Source organism: Lissotriton vulgaris, chromosome 8, assembly GCF_964263255.1.
Source record: "Lissotriton vulgaris chromosome 8, aLisVul1.2, whole genome shotgun sequence".
Classification (NCBI taxonomy): domain Eukaryota; kingdom Metazoa; phylum Chordata; class Amphibia; order Caudata; family Salamandridae; genus Lissotriton; species Lissotriton vulgaris.
Window position 1 is genome coordinate 878,576,778 of NC_141696.1, and position 16,581 is coordinate 878,593,358.

The 16,581-nt window shown below is 44.5% G+C and overlaps 1 protein-coding gene across 2 annotated transcripts in view; it reads left to right on the top strand.

Annotated features, from left to right (window-relative positions):
• Positions 1–16,581, top strand: part of CLDN10 (claudin 10) — a 388,360-nt gene that overhangs the window by 345,409 nt on the left and 26,370 nt on the right. The window contains exon 4 of one of the 2 annotated variants that reach the window (XM_086933398.1): positions 3,901–4,008. The exons of the other annotated variant lie outside the window; for it this stretch is intronic. Coding sequence (XP_086789524.1) covers positions 3,901–4,008 — 108 coding nt within the window. The remainder of the gene's footprint in view (positions 1–3,900; positions 4,009–16,581) is intronic. 2 annotated transcript variants of the gene reach the window in all.

The following is a 16,581-nucleotide window of genomic DNA, read 5'->3' on the forward strand; positions in this document are numbered from 1 at the left end:
TGTCTATCTTGAAGATGAGGGGACCGACCCAATTAGAGAGTGACTCACGTCCCCCTCTGACTGGAGGGTGGCATAACAGGGGGTTTACTCACCCCAAGGAAATTACCTATTGGTCCCAACCTGCACATCCCTGTAATGCCCATAAATGTAGTATTTAGGGACGACCCTGAACCTTGCTTCCTCAGATTCAAAGAAGAAAGAAGAAGGACCAAGGATCCGTGCTGAACCAGGGAGAAGAGGACACCAACTGCTTATGTCCCAGCCCTACTTGTATGTCCCGACTCCGACCTGCCTACAGCTGAAGCCTCGGCGTGTCCAGCAGCCAGCAGCTATCCAGAACCTGAAGGACCTGCCCTGCAATCATCTAAAAGACTCTGTCTCCCGTGAGCACCTGATTTGCTCAACAAAGACTCAACAAAGACTCCAACACAGAACCAGGATCCAGGAAACTCCACGGTTCTGCACCACTCTGCACCTGACGCCCACGCCCTGAGTTCGAGTGGCCCAACCCCACAATGAGGTCTCCCCAGCGATCCTGACCTGGGATCTGGTGATCCCTGACCTACTTCAAGCTTTAATCCGACTCCTGCAGCCTCAACTGAAGGGTATCCCCAACCCCGACCGGAGCTGGTAAGAAGATACGATGCCTAAAGACACGCCTGCACCCAATGCCCCACAGCCTTGGCAGACCAACCAATGAAGTCCAGGCATATGCCAAGAAACCAACTCACCTCTCCTGCCTGTGGACTCCTTCAGTAAACCTCGTTGCCCGAGCCTGAGGCCTGTTCTTTAAACCCAAGATCACCCTTGCAAACCACAGGGCTCCCAACGTCGTCCTGGCAGTCTGCATCCAGGCGCCTCTGTGCCACTGGTGGTGCAGCTCCTGTCCTGATTCCTGGCCCATTCAGGGCTGAACCTATCCCCAGGAACTTTATTTCCACACCCAAGTGGCCTGCTCGTAAGCAGCACCTGACCAAAGGCCCCCTTAGCCCCATCGACTAACATTGGGCCCATGCACTTTGCAACTGGCCGCCTCAGTGCCTCTGGTCGTACAATTTGGTTGCCTAACTGAACCTTGGGTAAATCTTGATTCTAACCCCCAAAAACTATTCTTGCAGATCATTTACTTACCTGCAAACCGATAATCCTCCTTTACACATAGAAACCAATGTTATGAGTTTCGTTCCTAAAATGTTCAGTTGAACTGTTTCTATATGAAAAAAAAGTAACTGTGCTTTAAATCAAAACGTTTCTTAATTACCTTTGTATTGTAGGATCCAGGGTGTGATATCTAGGCATATCACCCTAAGCAGTTGATGTTATCCAAAAGTAACACAAAAGTAATCAAAGTAACTTCTATGTATTCTAAACTGTTTTAAAAGCAAATACAACCTTGTTGCAATTGCAATTACATTTACAACTTCATTTCCCTGTCAAGTTTTGCACTTGAAAGTACATTTTACCTACCTGTGCCAAGTTTTGCTTGGTTCTAGAAATAAAACGTAAGTATACCCTTTTTATACTTACCTAATTGGTCTGGATTCTGTCTCTGAGTGTGTGCAATCAGTCCGTGAGAGGGTGAGTACAATAAATGCTTAACACACCCTCCTGATAAGCCTAACTGCTCAACTACACTACCACAAAGAGAGCTATTAGTGATTTTCTAATTTAGCATTTGCTATACCTTTGTGGATCCACTGGATTCTGTGCACACTATACTTTACTTTTGTATAGTATATACAGAGCCCGCTTCCTAGAGAAATGCATTGATAAAAATGCAGGAGATTGCTGTGGTTGCTGCAAGCAAGGCACTACTGGAAACAGCAACTTTATATAAGGATTTTCAAAGGCATCCAGAGTGCTGAAAATGAAAATGTTATTGTAATTCATTTACCGCCTGATTCATGAAGCAAAATTGCACTCGCAAAGGGCAAGATTCTCAGAATCTTGCCTTTTGCGAGTGCAATTTTGGCATTTGGGATTCACAATCCCAAATGCTAAAATCGCTAATGAGGAATTAGCAAATATGCGAGGATTAGCATTTAAGGAATCTCTATTAGAGATTCCTTAAATGCTATTCATGACACTTGCAAAAATTGCGATTTAGCAAAATTGGGCCGCTATTTACCGAGAGGTCAGACCTCTCGGTAAATAGCAAAAACATAGAAAAATGCTTTTAAAAGCATTTTTCTAAGTTGCATGTTGCACACACACATGTCCTTTGGACATGTGTGTGCGCAACACCTGTTCAAATGTGCATTTTAGGGGTGCTACAGGGTGTCCTTTGGACCCCCCTGGCACCCTTAAAATCGCTATCTGATTTGCGAGTAGCAAATTGCTACTCGCAAATAAAGGATACTCCCCATTCATTCCTATGGGCCTTTTGGCCCATAGGAATGAATGGGGAGAAATTCCTTTTTTTGCGAGTAGCAAATTGCTACTCGCAAATAGAGAACATGTAGGAATCGCTATTGATTTAGCAATTCCTACATGAATGCCGTTTTGCGTGTCCTCAATAGCGAGTCGCTATGATTCGCTATTAGGGCCACGCAAAACGGCCCGTACATGAATCAGGCTGATAGCTCTTACCACCCCTGAAGAGGCATTGAAGCACTTTTTGGCGAGTAGCACACTGCTCCTGAACCCAAAAAGGATTAGTGGTGAATTATGAATTAATTTAAGCGGGGGACATGTGAGTCACTTTGTTGGATTGAAAAGGATAATGGAGTGATAGAAGACTAAAGAGTCTAGAAAGTGTTTATTGGGAGATCATAGTAGTAAGAGTAGGTTCGGGATGGATAAAGGAGAGATGGATGAGGGAAGAGTCTCTAGAAATGGATTACAGAGATTATTGTAGTAAAATTACTTTTGAGATGAGTCTACGGTGGGATACACAAGGAAAGAATTTAGGGAGGGTTCTTAGGAGATCATAGTAGTAAAATGAGTTTTTGGGTGATCCAAGAAGGGACAGAGGAGGGAAGAATCTAGAAAGGATTATTTTGGAGATCAAAGTAGTAGAATGAGGTTTAAGATGAGTCAGAGAGGGGGAGTTAGACGATAAATTGAGAGAGGTATAGGGTAAAACATAGGGTAGTGCATTGGCTACACAATGTTTTTTCTATAGCAGGAGTAAAGTGATAAATATATAGATACATAGGTACATATATAAGGAAGGTAATATATCAAGAATTAGTTTGTATTTAATAAACTCAGACTTTCAAGTGTTTCTGTACTTTAAGCTAATTTATTTGTGTTTTTTTATTTATTTCAATATTTTAATAGTAAAGCAAATGTAAGTAAAATAGTTATGATAATATTTGCATACTCTGACAGATAAATAAATTGAGAACAATAAGTATTGAATCTATGAAACTATGCAGTGACCTATATACATGTTAAGCATAGAATAATCTATATAAATGTAACCATATGCACATTTGTTAAGCAGACATAAAGAATATCTATACATTTAAAACATAATTGATATACATTTTTATGCAAAGAAATACACATATCTAGATACGTACATATAATCAAATTACATGTTTATACACAGGGATATGCTGTACATCTATGCTTGAGTATCAACGTCTGAAGATAACATAGTTATCTGTGGATCTTATGCTTGGAGGTGATAAGTTCCATAGTTTTTACTGCTTGAACAGAGAAGAGTGTGACACCTATGTTTTTTTTCCTGTATGGTGGGATTTTGCGACGAGGTGCCAATCTGGAACTGAGGTTCCTTTGTTGAGTGCATTTGGTGATTTTATTCCTGATGAAAAGTGGTCATGTTCCACATGTATTGGTTTGTGTATTCATGGTATTTTTTGCAGTAGACAATGTGCAAAAATCAGTTTTTACAGATGCTGTTCTAACATAGTGTGTTCATTTTTTTTGCAGGTATGAGTTAGGAACCGCATTGTTTGTTGGATGGGCAGGAGCTACGCTTTGCTTGGTGGGCGGAAGTATTTTCTGCTGCTCAATCGCAGAAATCAGCAAACGCCCCAGGTATTATATTTTAGCAGTTAAATAACTCTTCATCCCCCTATGGCACACCAGTCAAACAGTCAGTACACTAACCTATAAGGGACAGTCAAAGCCAGTGCTTGGGGCACACCAGCCAGTCGCATCCCAGAGGCCACAGAAGTCAGTCCTGTTGTGTGGGCCTGGGTCTCTGTATTGCAGCCCAGAACAAGGATTTAGAGGTGTTCACCAGGTATGACATGGCCCAGGAGATTATGTCTGTCCAAAGTCGCATTGACAGCGCTGTTATGCAAGGCAATGTGGCTAGGTTATGTAATAAAGGGCAGGGGGCGACTCCATCACGCAGGCACCGATGCACCAACCTTTAAGACCCCACCAGGGACCAGGCAGCATTGGGAGTCACTCAGTGGCCCAGGAAAGTCACCCAGGTGACAGGAGTGTCCCCCTCACAAGAGTGCACTGCCGCATCACCATCGTGCACAGACTAGATGCGAGCCCGCCATCTTAACTCACACGGCAGGCCTCTTCAGTCTGGGCGGTTACAGGGTCACAACAGTCACCTCTAGGTACCGGGCAAGCCTTGGTGGGGTGGCAGCCCATTAGAGGGCAGGATCTACAGCAGCTGCAGGATTAAATAGGCTTAGGAAAATGCCTGCAAGAGCTCACACAACTGAGTCTAGGCAGCATATCTTGCCTGGCTGCACCCTGGCCGACAACTTTCACTTTTATAATTAATAGGGAATTACATTTTAGGGTTTAATCTTAGCCCACTTCTTAAATTGATCTGTGAGCATTGTGAACTACAGTTTTTATATATGTATCTGCAAGTTAACTTTCAACCGAGATTACGCATAAAGTCAAATACAGGAGTTGCGGCTAAACCGTTAGAGCTGTTGACTTCGGAATTGGGGAACTGAGGTGATTCCTATCAATCAGTTCAACATCACGAGATTCTAGGCAATCACGTAAACGGCCTGTGACTACAACATTTGGTTGTCATGGAAACAAATTCTAGTCCTCATGTAAAGCACTTGTAAGAAATTGGTTTATTAGTTGCTACGGATGTGTGACCTTCATAATTATTAGGTCCGCAATTGTTTCATTACTGGGAATCAAGTCACCCATTGTAGCACTTAACTATCTCAGGAGACAAAGGAGAGCAGTCTAACATCTACTCAGGTGAAGTGATGTGAGCTAACATTTTGAATTCGCTGGCACAGAACACAGCAGTCAATAATGTATCCTCAGTGTTTTCTCTTTTAAAACGGAAGCTACTTTCATCAGACACAAACCACTAAATAGTACACATTAAAATACTAATATATACATCAGGTCAATGGAATTAACTTTGGTGACATCCTTATATCACATATGCCCTTTGTGGGTCCTGAACTCAAATCACGTTCATTATACTCCAAACCTATACCAGGTTAAATAACCCAATATAAGGGTGTGTCATTTTAAATTAGACAGGCCTACTGCTTTGTCAAGGTGTCACCACATTAATAAAATCCCCACATCTTGTTCGACCATAAAAGTCAATGGGTACAATAACCATACTCAAATGCATACATTTTAAGCATAAACATTTCAGTATTCATTAATAGTAGTCAATAAAGCATTTTCAAATGTGAAATATGTGTCGCAGAACTTTTTCACTTTTGTCAACCACATAATGCAACCCTTGAGTGAATTACAATGAGTCCTTGCAATCCAGAGACCAAGAGAAAACCCTCCAGTTCAGAGAGTGGTGAGAATCAATGAAAGCATCTCTTGACGGTCATCATTTCAATATCACCTGAGAGTTAGGGTGACATTTTACAAAATGCTTATGGGGCTGATGGAATCCCTGCAGCCCCCACAACACGTAGTAAAGGCTTTTGTGGTGCCTCTGCTTCACCTTGTGACATCACAGAGAAAATATGTGCATTCTCAGCCCTCTTGCAGGGCATTATGGGGGTCACTCCTAAGGTGTAATTATGCATACTTAATGTGCCGTGGTTCCACCCGAGACACTCATAGGCTTTGGGGTTCAATGGGGTCCATCGGCAGAGACCCAAGGCTCATGCAGCCATGCCTGTGTGCAGCTCCTGTGCTGCACAGGAGAACTTCTTTTCTGCTCCGACCATAGCAAGAGCAACTTCTCATGCACCTGCAGTAGGATTGTCAGTAAAGTGCTGGTTTCACATGGCCAGGTTTGTCTTCAGTCCCCGGTAACTGTGGGCTCCCAAGGACTATTGAGGATGGTGCTCGGTCAAGCTTTCCTTTCTGTTTGCTTTGTTACAGGCCTGGAGTTATCATTTTACCTAGAAGCAAATTTGGTTCATTGAAGGGTCCGCACGCACAACTCCTTCCTTGGGCAATGTGCTAGGTTTCTTTATTTGCTTTTCTTTTTAAGGGAAAATATTTAAAGCTGCATATATTTGACCCAGTTGGGTTGCTTTTCTTCATCTTTGACTTAGTATGCTCTAGCTCTAGCCACAAGGAACATTCTCTAGTAGTCTTCTGGACTCAAAAGGGCGTATTTTGTAGGGAAGTGGATTTTTTCCTCCCTGCACCAGATGTGTCCAAATCCTGGCTCCAGGTGCTCAAATCCTGCTGGTGGGGCATCTTGCGTTGCTCCTCTTCAACAAGTGAGCAAAACGCCATCCTAGCCACCGTCCTCGGACTCCAAGCCTCCTGGCTTCTGTAAGGACACCTAGGAGGCATTAAAATCCAGGCCCTTTACCCAATCTGGTTCTCAGGGGGCATAAAGGGACCAGATCCTCTTTCCGTGGAGAGACCCATCCTAGTCCTAGCGTTCAGCTGGAGTCAAAGTCCCAAAGTACATCCTTTCAGGGAATTCAGAGACTTCTCCTGTCCACTGGGCCTCCTTTCTCAGATGTCACTACCAGGCCCAGGGTATTCTCAACTGTCCCTTCCCGGTGCTGGGATTTTTTAGTGGGAGAGGGAAATTTTATGGGCTAGGCACCCTGGACAGTCCAAGAATACCACATCATCTCTCTACCTCTCACCCAACCCTCCTGCACAGCATTCTCGGAAATACCAAAATGTCAACTTAAAGTTGTCTCTGGTTAGAGCTCCTCTGACAGGCTCAGCTCCATCCCCTGATAACACAGCTGCCTGATCCCTCCCACCAAAACCTCAAAAACGAGCCCCCTTCTGTTTTGGCTCCAAAGGTCTAGCCTTCCTCCTTTGTTCTAGTGGATCTGGGCTGTCCCAACCCATTTGCAATGTGACAACCTAATTTTAGGATGCCGATTCCCTCCACATCCCTTTCCTCTTGCAGGAACTGAACCAATCACTGTGGATTGCCTTTTTGTGGTAAGAGACCTTTGATCCCTCTTCTGGTAACAGAATATTTATTTTGGCCCGGTTGGGGGTGGGGGGGATGGGGAGTAGAAGCCTTAAATCGGATTCTGAGCTCAGTCAGAGAAATATGACGAATCTTGAAGTCCCATATGATAGGTTATTGGGGACTGCACAGTCATACCCTGAATGCTTGTTTTACACTAGTTTAGTACCATACTGGACCCTGTAGTCCGAAGCAGAGTAAAACTGTACACTAGGGAAGATATAGCCTATAATTTATAATACAGTTTAAATACCAGACACCTGCAATAAAAAATACTTGCTCATGTTATAAGGCCAACCCCATATCAGTACCAATCCTTGCAGAGCCCCCTCTGTGACAAGCTACCTGTGCACAGATACCAGGCTGTGCACAATGGCAGTGTCACATGCGGAGCCTATACACATGCACACACGTGTATACACATGTTCAAATGTACCCAGTGCAGAATCTCTTACTTTTGCTGTGCAGGAGTGATTTTATCTTAAAAGGCAGACACTGGAAGTTAACAGGCTTAATTCTATTATACTGTACTGCTGCTTTCCTAAAAGCAGCTGAGACACCTGGAAAGTATGTGTTAGAAATAGGGGGTCTCTAGTTGGCAGAAGTACGTACCTTTGTTCAAATAGGGACCCTTGTTTCTAGTCAGGGTAAGGGAGATACACACTTTAGATAACCCCTGCTCACCCCCTGGGCAGCTTGGCAAGAACAGACAGGCCTATCTCAAAGGCAATGTGTAAAGTATTTGTATGCAAAACACACAGTAATACAGTGATAACACCAAAAATGGACACCACCCCAGTTTAGAAAATAGAAAAAAAAAGTATTAATATGACTTTAAAAAGGTTTTAACCCCTCCCATGCTCATGACGAGCTCAGCTCGTCATGAGCCACGGTTGCCATGTGCTCATGATGACGTCATAACGGCTCCAACGCTCGCACGTGGGGCTAATTCCCCCGCTGTGCTGAGCGTTCCAAAGAAAAGGGTGTGGCCGTGACGAGCTCAGCTCGTCCTGAGCACACGGCCACCATGGCTCATGACGAGCTGAGCTCATCACGAGCACCAGGGCGCTGTGCGCGACCCCACCCTCCAGGAGAGCGGGGAATTACCCCTGCGGCCAAGGGGTTAAGCAACTGGGTACATGGAAAACTATGGATGTGTAATTTCTCTCAAAGTACTGTAGTGAAGACAGGGCCCTGCTTGCACACATTGCTATGTTAGCATGATCTTATTGGAAGTTAAACACCATGTTTTCACTTTGCAGCTCTTGCACACTACAAGTAGCTATTGTTGTAAGTTAAACTGCTTGATTTTCCTCAAATGAGAACAGCTTGTTGTTAACATCCCTAGACTTACATTGCCACCTTCATCTGTAGACTGCATTCAGAAGCCTTCAAGGTCACCATAACAATGTATGCTGTTATTCAGGGTGATTGGCCCACGCTCTAGATACAAACCGAACACAGCTGCAGCTAACTGAAATTATAGTGCCTTTAAATATTGCACTGCATGCATGATTTGGGCACTTGGAGAAAAGCCTTTTGAAGTGAGAGAGAGTGTTGCTGATCCTGTGATGTGAGTCACTTCTGCTGATCTTGTAGGTATGGGGTTCCCCAGTCAAGCCTAAGAGACCTTCTATTATTATAAAACCTAGTTCGTAGCAGGGGAGAGTGGTTCACAAGGCGTTATAAGACCTGTTTGCACTATCATTATAATATGAATTCTCCCTTTGTGTTTTAAGGAATTGTTACAATGCTGAGCACATTATTTTAATGCATATGCCTGCTTATGTTAGCAAAAATACTTCATCTTAGGGCACGTCGTTAAAATTAACATTTTAAACTTTTCCATGTCTCTAATTACTCATGTTGTGGAATGGTATGAGAATAAAAACGAGAGTGTTCTTGATTCCCACCATTCCTGAGTGTACCCTAAGTCGCATGTTCTGGGTTGTCTAATCATTGGTAGCTTCGCTGTAGGATAGAGAGCTAATGAAACATTGATGCTAGTCGGTTAGGGGTTCTGGGCACTGAGGTGAGTTTTTTGGTACAACACAATTCACTGAGCTCCAGGGTTCCTGTGCATAGTTCTGTGCATGAGCAGAATCCCCGCAACAGTACCTGTAGTTGCGACAAAATTCACAAGACCAAACAGCCGCAGAGATGGGAAGTGTCAAACACAAAGAGATGCTTCCTTCCTGAGACCATGGGGAGGTGATGCAGCAGTTCCGCTGCATGCTGGAGAAGTGATGCATTTTGTCTGGTCTGTAAGGGAAAGTGATGCGTCGACTTCAAGGCAATTCTGGTCCATGGGTTATGCGTCGGAAAAACTTGTCACACAGGTTTTGATGCGAGGAAATCTGGGATGCGGTGGCGATTAATGTGGCGGCTTCGAACGGCGCTGCATCCGTTTCTTCATCCAAGATTTCTCGATGCATTGATTCTTGCAGCGGCGACAGGCACTGAGTTGGTTTCGACAGTGGTGCAGTGATGAGTGGGGATTCTTCTTGGACTGCAGTGCTGCATCAGGAAAACTGCAGCAAGAAGAGCGATGCGTTGTTTCCTTGTAGATAGTTGCTTTTCCAGCTCCCAACAGCAGAAACAACATCCAGAGGCCCAACACAGTCACAAGCACCTATTGGCAGGTCAAAACGCCCAGCAAGGAAGTTCAGGGGAGTTGGGGTGAAGTCTTTGTGTTCCTGAGACTTCAGAACAGGAGGCAAGCTCTACTCAGCTCTAGGAGATCATCCTCAAGCAGGGGGACAGAGCACACAGAAAAGCCCTTGTCATTCCTTGGCAGAAACAGCTACTGCAGGCCAACCCAAGACAGCACACAGCAAAGGGGCAGTATACCTCCTCCAGTTTCACCAGATCTTCTCCTTGGCAAAGGTTCCTCTTGAATTCCAGAAGTGATCTAAAGTTCAGGGGTTTCAGGTCTAATACTTATACCCCAAAATGTCTTTGTTCTCTTTGTGCCATGGTCTCTGAGCCCAGTCCACACCAGCTCTGTCCTCACTGGAACAGTATGACCACAGGGGTGGAGACAGAATTCTGACAGGGAAGCAAGACCTATTCAGGTGCAAGGAAATCTCCTCCCACAACTCTAAATTCAGCCAAGCCCCATTCAGCTCAGTCATTGAGGAAGAGCCAGGCACACCTCAACCCCCCCCGAGTGGCTGTCTACAGTGAATGCACTTACCCAGCCCCTATCACTCCAAAACCAGACAGTCAATACACAAATAGGCAGAGGAACACAGAATGGTTAAACAACAAAATGCCCACTTTCTAAAAGTGGTCATTTTCAAACACATAATTTGAAAACCATCTTTACTAAAATATGTGTAATTACATTCAGAGTTTAGAGAGCCCAAACTTTATTTATCTATCTTGTCCCAATGTTACAATTGAGTAGTGCTCCAAGAGGCTCCATGTAGACTTTGAAGATGATAGGGAACACTGTGGAACCCTGGGAGGCTCCGCAGGTGACAGGGCTCTTTTGGGTCTTGGAGGTGCCATTTGGAACTAATTGTTGTCAGTTGGAAAGGTAGGAACAGAACCAGTGAAGAACACAGACAGTGGATCACATTCAAGACTCCTGGGTGTGTCTGTGAGATGAATGGTCAACTCTGTCGTAGGCAGGTGAGAGGTCCAGAAATATCAGAATGCAGGGATGGTAGTGGACCATTACTTGGTTCCGCCTACTTTTTATAGGTATTGTTCATCTGCTAACTGAAATGAAGTTCTTTGTAGGTATCTTTCCACAAAATCACTTACATTTCCAATAGGCCTGGGTCTTTGTTTAGTGTTTGTTAATTGTTGATGAGCTTTGAGTGTGCTGTCCTAGAATGAAAATCTTATAAACAAACAACTTTAAATAGAAAAATAAGGGCGCCTTAAGAAGGACTCGTTTGCTGAGCATGCACCATTAGTATAATTGTGTTGTACCATAAAAGAATAGTGTTATGTAAAGGAGTCAGAAGATAAAGGGCCCCATTTACGAAGATAAACTTAAATGTTTGGTCTAAACTCAGACCCAACTTCTAAGTTTACGACTTTGGGAATTCACAAAGGGCATTTGTGAGTACTATATTTATGTCTGCACTCGGGTGGAGACTGCATTGTAAGTAGTGACCGTAAAAGGTATACCCAGGAAAATACAGAATAGTTTACATTTTTCACTGAGGACCAGTCTGTTGAATCTGTAGGAAATCTTTGTGCGTGCATGTTTGTACATTGTGAACAGTGAGACTTATCACCATGACAGCAAAGTAAAACAAATGAACATGTAAAGAGTATTAGTGAAAAGAACTCTGTTTTATGACATCATACAGGACTTCCTAATATAAAAGTCGTAAATTCGCCTTTAGATTGTCACTGTCTAAACAAAATAAATACATCCCACAACACACGTGGGATCTAAATTACAAGCCAAATGTCATGCTGCATCTGCAGTCTAGAAAAAGGAATCCTACATCACCAATCAATGTGAAAACACTGTGCATTGTAACCATTTGTGAAATACTATGCCTTGGCAGACTGACTTGGTGGAAAAGAATGCACCCCTTTTTCTATTTACTTGGCTGAAAGGGTATTAGGAAAGTTAAGTATAATTTTGAAGGCTGAACTTGAAGAAATGCATGGATATTTAGCTACCACAGTGGAATGATATGAGATTTCCAGGTCACTGCTATAAGATTTAGATGTTGTTAGGAAGGGCTCCGGATGAAATTTGGTATTGTCGAATCCGATTCTGAACCCTTGTTTCCTACCAAATCGTAGTTTTACCAACAACTGATTAAAATGCTCGGAAACTGTTCGACCCGACTGAATCGGTTCTGAAAGGCATCCGGATAGCCTTAGCCTTTAAGAGCCGATTCTTACAGCTCTATGGACACGGTTTCAGGATGAGCGATTACAATGACCGATTTGGACAGCTGTTCTGATTTGGTTTACCTGAGACGAAACAGCTGCGGAAATCTGTCTTTGGGGGCCCGTTGTGGGCCCCCTTCACATGGAGCTGTCCGAATGTGGCCCATGGGAGTACCCAAGGGGCCCCTCTTCCCAACCATGCACAATGTAGTAGGCATTATGGGGTGCCAGGCAAAGGGTGCAAGGGTTTCCCCAACGACCCCTTTTTTTCAATGGTAACCTGTGTTTGCGTTCGGGACACAGGCTTCCATTAAATTCAATGCGAGTCTGACTGAACAATGTTGGGAGGCATTGTAATCAATCGTCCGGACTCACAGGACCCTATTCATTTGGAAACTAGTCCAGAATCGATTCGTGCACAACAGTTTCCTAATGACATTGTAATCAGCCCGTTGGTGTTGAAGATTTATACGTGATGTGCCCCACTAATCTCTGGATTGTAGTCTATTGTCTCTTGATTTTCTTTCCAGTTTCTTCAGGTGTCCTAGAAACTTTGGCAAACAGGCTGTGTTCAACATTTTAAATTCTCTTTGGAATATTCAAGCAGTACTCCTTTCCATTCTTGCTTTTTTTCTTAAGGAAGAGTTTTGTTATTTGCTGCCTTTCATAGCTCATGACAGCTTGTTCAGGGAACTTTAGTAGCACTTAGATTACTGTTGTCATTTGGTTAATATGGCTCTTTCACTTTTTATCTAGACTACAGGCAATTCACTTTGAAGTGCTCTTGATAGCCTTCAAAGTTGGAATGAGTGGAAGGCAGTGGGCACAGCATTCATTAACCTCTTATTAGCTGACCGCTTACTTTTGACAGGTCTATTAGGTTGCATTTGTAAAGAATTAGATTTGCTTGATGTAGTTCCTCAAATTGTTTACTTGTTAACATCATTACTTCTACTGTGGCCTTTGAACCTGTGTGCTTTTCTCTGCACCATATGCAGCACCCGCTACAGTGAAACTGACCACTGGCCACAATGCTGATACTGTGGCTTTGCACCTTATTAATAACTGATTCCACATTAGATGCTTTAGAATAGCCATTCAACCTAATCACAGGGTCCACCAGATTCCTGCTTTTCCTCAAGGCTTGGTAAACTTTGTAATTCAAATATGAAAGGATGTTTCCACTGGTAGATCCCGTTCTTGCCAAATGACTGTCCTTTAAGTACCCATATTTTAAAACACTCTGAGGTCTCTGTAAGGTATCATGCAGCACCTTACAAAACTATAAATAATTTGCTGTCTTTCTCCTGGGTGCCAAACATAAAGCAGTGGTGGCAGCAAACTGTGTTTTTGAAATTGATAGTGTGAGCAGATCATTTTATCTGTGTTACTGAAAGTGTAGACTATAGGTCTTTGTTGTGCACATTTCTGCTGTTATGTGTAATGCCCAGAACCTTGCACTGCCATTCTGTTTATATGTCTAGTGGGCATGTATAGTATACATGCAGCACGTGCACAGTAGTAGGTATCTGTGTAAGTCTGAGTACTGAAGCCAGTGGGATCTATTTTGGCTGCTCCTGGTTTGGCAAGGCACAAAATAGAAGACAAGTAGAGCTTCAACAAAAAGTGAAAGTATAGTGACTGTATTCTTGTTGCTGGGAGGTGGAGATTCAGGCACTGAAATGAGGCAAAAGGAGACGGAGCTACCGTCAGAAAATCAATGAGGATGTATATAACAAGGGGCTGCTGATTACCTCTTCCTTAACCCTGCCATTTGGCTGATGGTAGGGGTGAGGGGTGAAACTATAGTTTTTCTGTATATTATGAGGAAGATTCTAGGCCAGGCCTGCTTTTTTGTGTACCCTTGGTAACTGTTAAACGAGGCTGATGACAGCTAGGTGGAGAAACTTCACACTTCCTTGTGGCTGTATTTTGGGTTCTCCAGTCCAGAGAGAACCAAATGGCTGCCTGCTGTGAGAAGCATTACTGTTCTTGAAGGATATGTCTGAAGAGCAATTGGAGGACGGCCAGGGAGAGAACCATCCCAAACTGGTTCTAAAGCTTGGGGCAGTGGATCCACATCCCTTGTCTAGAAAATGTCTATAAAAGTGTGACCCAAACCACTCAACTTGTTTCAGGTCCAAGTCCTTCATGACCAAGTGAGATAGTGCTGCGCAGAATCCAAAAAGGACTGCTGTGACCAGCGTAGCCATGGCTGGTGTCTGCCTGACAGCCGGTCTCCTTGAAGTGCGGGTTGCCCCTAATGTGCCCAGATATGTGTCCTGTGTGCACTGTTGCTCAGGACTCACATTAGACCTCATTGACAAGAACTAAGGGCCCGATTACGAGGTTGGCGCAACTGCACTGGCTCAACACTGGCTCCGCTGTTCCAAACCGTGCAAGGACCGCTGACCATATCACGAGTTGAAGTGGTGTTACATGAGTTCAAAGAGTAATACAGTTGGAGGTTCTTTGCCTTTCCCATTTCGGTGCCTGGAAAACAGGCACTGCAATGGAGAAAGCAAAAAAGTGTGTATACAGACAGGGGGGCACCTGTTGTACCCCCCTGAATGCATCCTCATGGTGGGGGTAACATGGGGGTCCTGCCTTGTCCCCTTAGTTCCTGCTCTGCCAGCCTTTTCATGGCGGGGACCCACCATGAAATGGCTGGCGGAGCAGGAACTAAAATATGCTGAGCGGGACTGCGCAAGTCCCGGTTCAGCATATTGCCTTGTTGTGCTCCTGCGTCACAACCAGGGAATGAAATTAAATGAAATGAAAGAAATTTGTTAAGCGCGAACAGCTGCCCTGAGGCGTCCAGGCGCTAGGGAATAGAATGAACCTTCTACTGAAGTTGATCACAGGGAGTAAGTTTGTTTTTAGTTAAAGAGGAAGGTTTTTAATTGTTTGCGAAAGGTTAGTAGGTTGGAGTTGGACCTTAGATGTAGGGGGAGAGAGTTCCACAGTTTGGATGCATTGTAGGAGAAAGATCAACTTCCTGCTCTGGATCTTCGTATTTGCGGGACAACGGCTAGGAAGGCTTGAGAGGAGCGAAGCTCTTTCTTGGGGTGGTAGGAGTGACCAGGGAGTGGTTGATTACAGGGCCGGATTTCCAAAAGGCTTGGTGGGTGATGCACATGGCCTTGAACTTAATTCTTTCCCTGACAGGGAGCCAGTGCAGAGTTTTTAATCCCGGCCCTATCGGGGTTCTGCGGGGGATTCCAAGAAGTGTACGGGCTGCACAATTTTGGATCTGCTGTAGTTTGTTCAGGCAGTATTCAGGAGCCCCTAAATACAGGGCGTTGCTAAAGTCAATACGGTACTGAATCAAGCCCTGGATGACTACCTGTTTGGCCTCGAAAGGAAGAAGTGGGAGGGTTTTTTTCATCATCCTGGTGAGACCAAAGCATGTTGCTGATAGTTTGGTGACTTGTGTATTGAATGTTAGGGATTTGTCTAGCCATACTCCGAGACTTTTTATGTTATCTCTGGGTGTAGGGGGGCACCTAGGCTGGGGGGCCACAATAGCTCTAAGGTGGAGGGGGCAGATGGACCGAAGAGCATGAGCTCGGTTTTATCCCCATTGAGCTTTAAGCATGACTTCGTCATTCAGCTCTTTACCTGCTCCAGACAGGGAATCAAGCTGGTCTGTGCTTGCTGCCTGTTCTTATGCGCAAGGGAGACCACTAGCTGGGTGTCGTCCCCATAAGTGACGATCTTAATGCCATGCGGACGGACAATCCCTGCCAGTGGTCTCATGTATGCGTTGAATAACGTGGGGCTTAATGAGGAGACCTGCGGTACCCCACATTCCAGAGGCTTACTTGAGGAGACTGAGGCTCCTTCAAAGACTCGGAAGGTGCGGTCTTTTAGAGAGGACTTGAGCCAAGCTAGGGCTTCTCCTGATATTCCTAAGCTCAGGAGGCGGCGAAGGAGGATTTTATGGTTCACCGTATCAAAGGCGGCGCTCAGGTCAAGGAATATCACTGCCACTGATCCCCCCTGATCTAGGATCCGCCTCACTTCCTCTGTGACTGCCATACCATGTTTGGGACGGAAGCCCGTCTGGGTGGTGTCAAGCAGATGGTTGCTCTCGAAAAACCTGGTTAGAGAGGTGTTAACGTGTTTTTCGAGGACTTTGCTTGCCCAGGGGAGCAATGAGATAGGGCGATAGCTGTTGAGGTTGCCAGGATCGAGGCTGGGTTTCTTCAAGAATGCTCGGACCCTGGCATGTTTCCAGGTTGGTGGAACTGTGCTAGTCACTATCGAGGAGTTCAATAACTCCAATAGTGTGGGAAGAATCACCTGGCTAGCCGACACCAGCGTATTCAGTGGTGCAGGGTCGCATGGGGAGCCAGATTTTATTTGGTGCATCA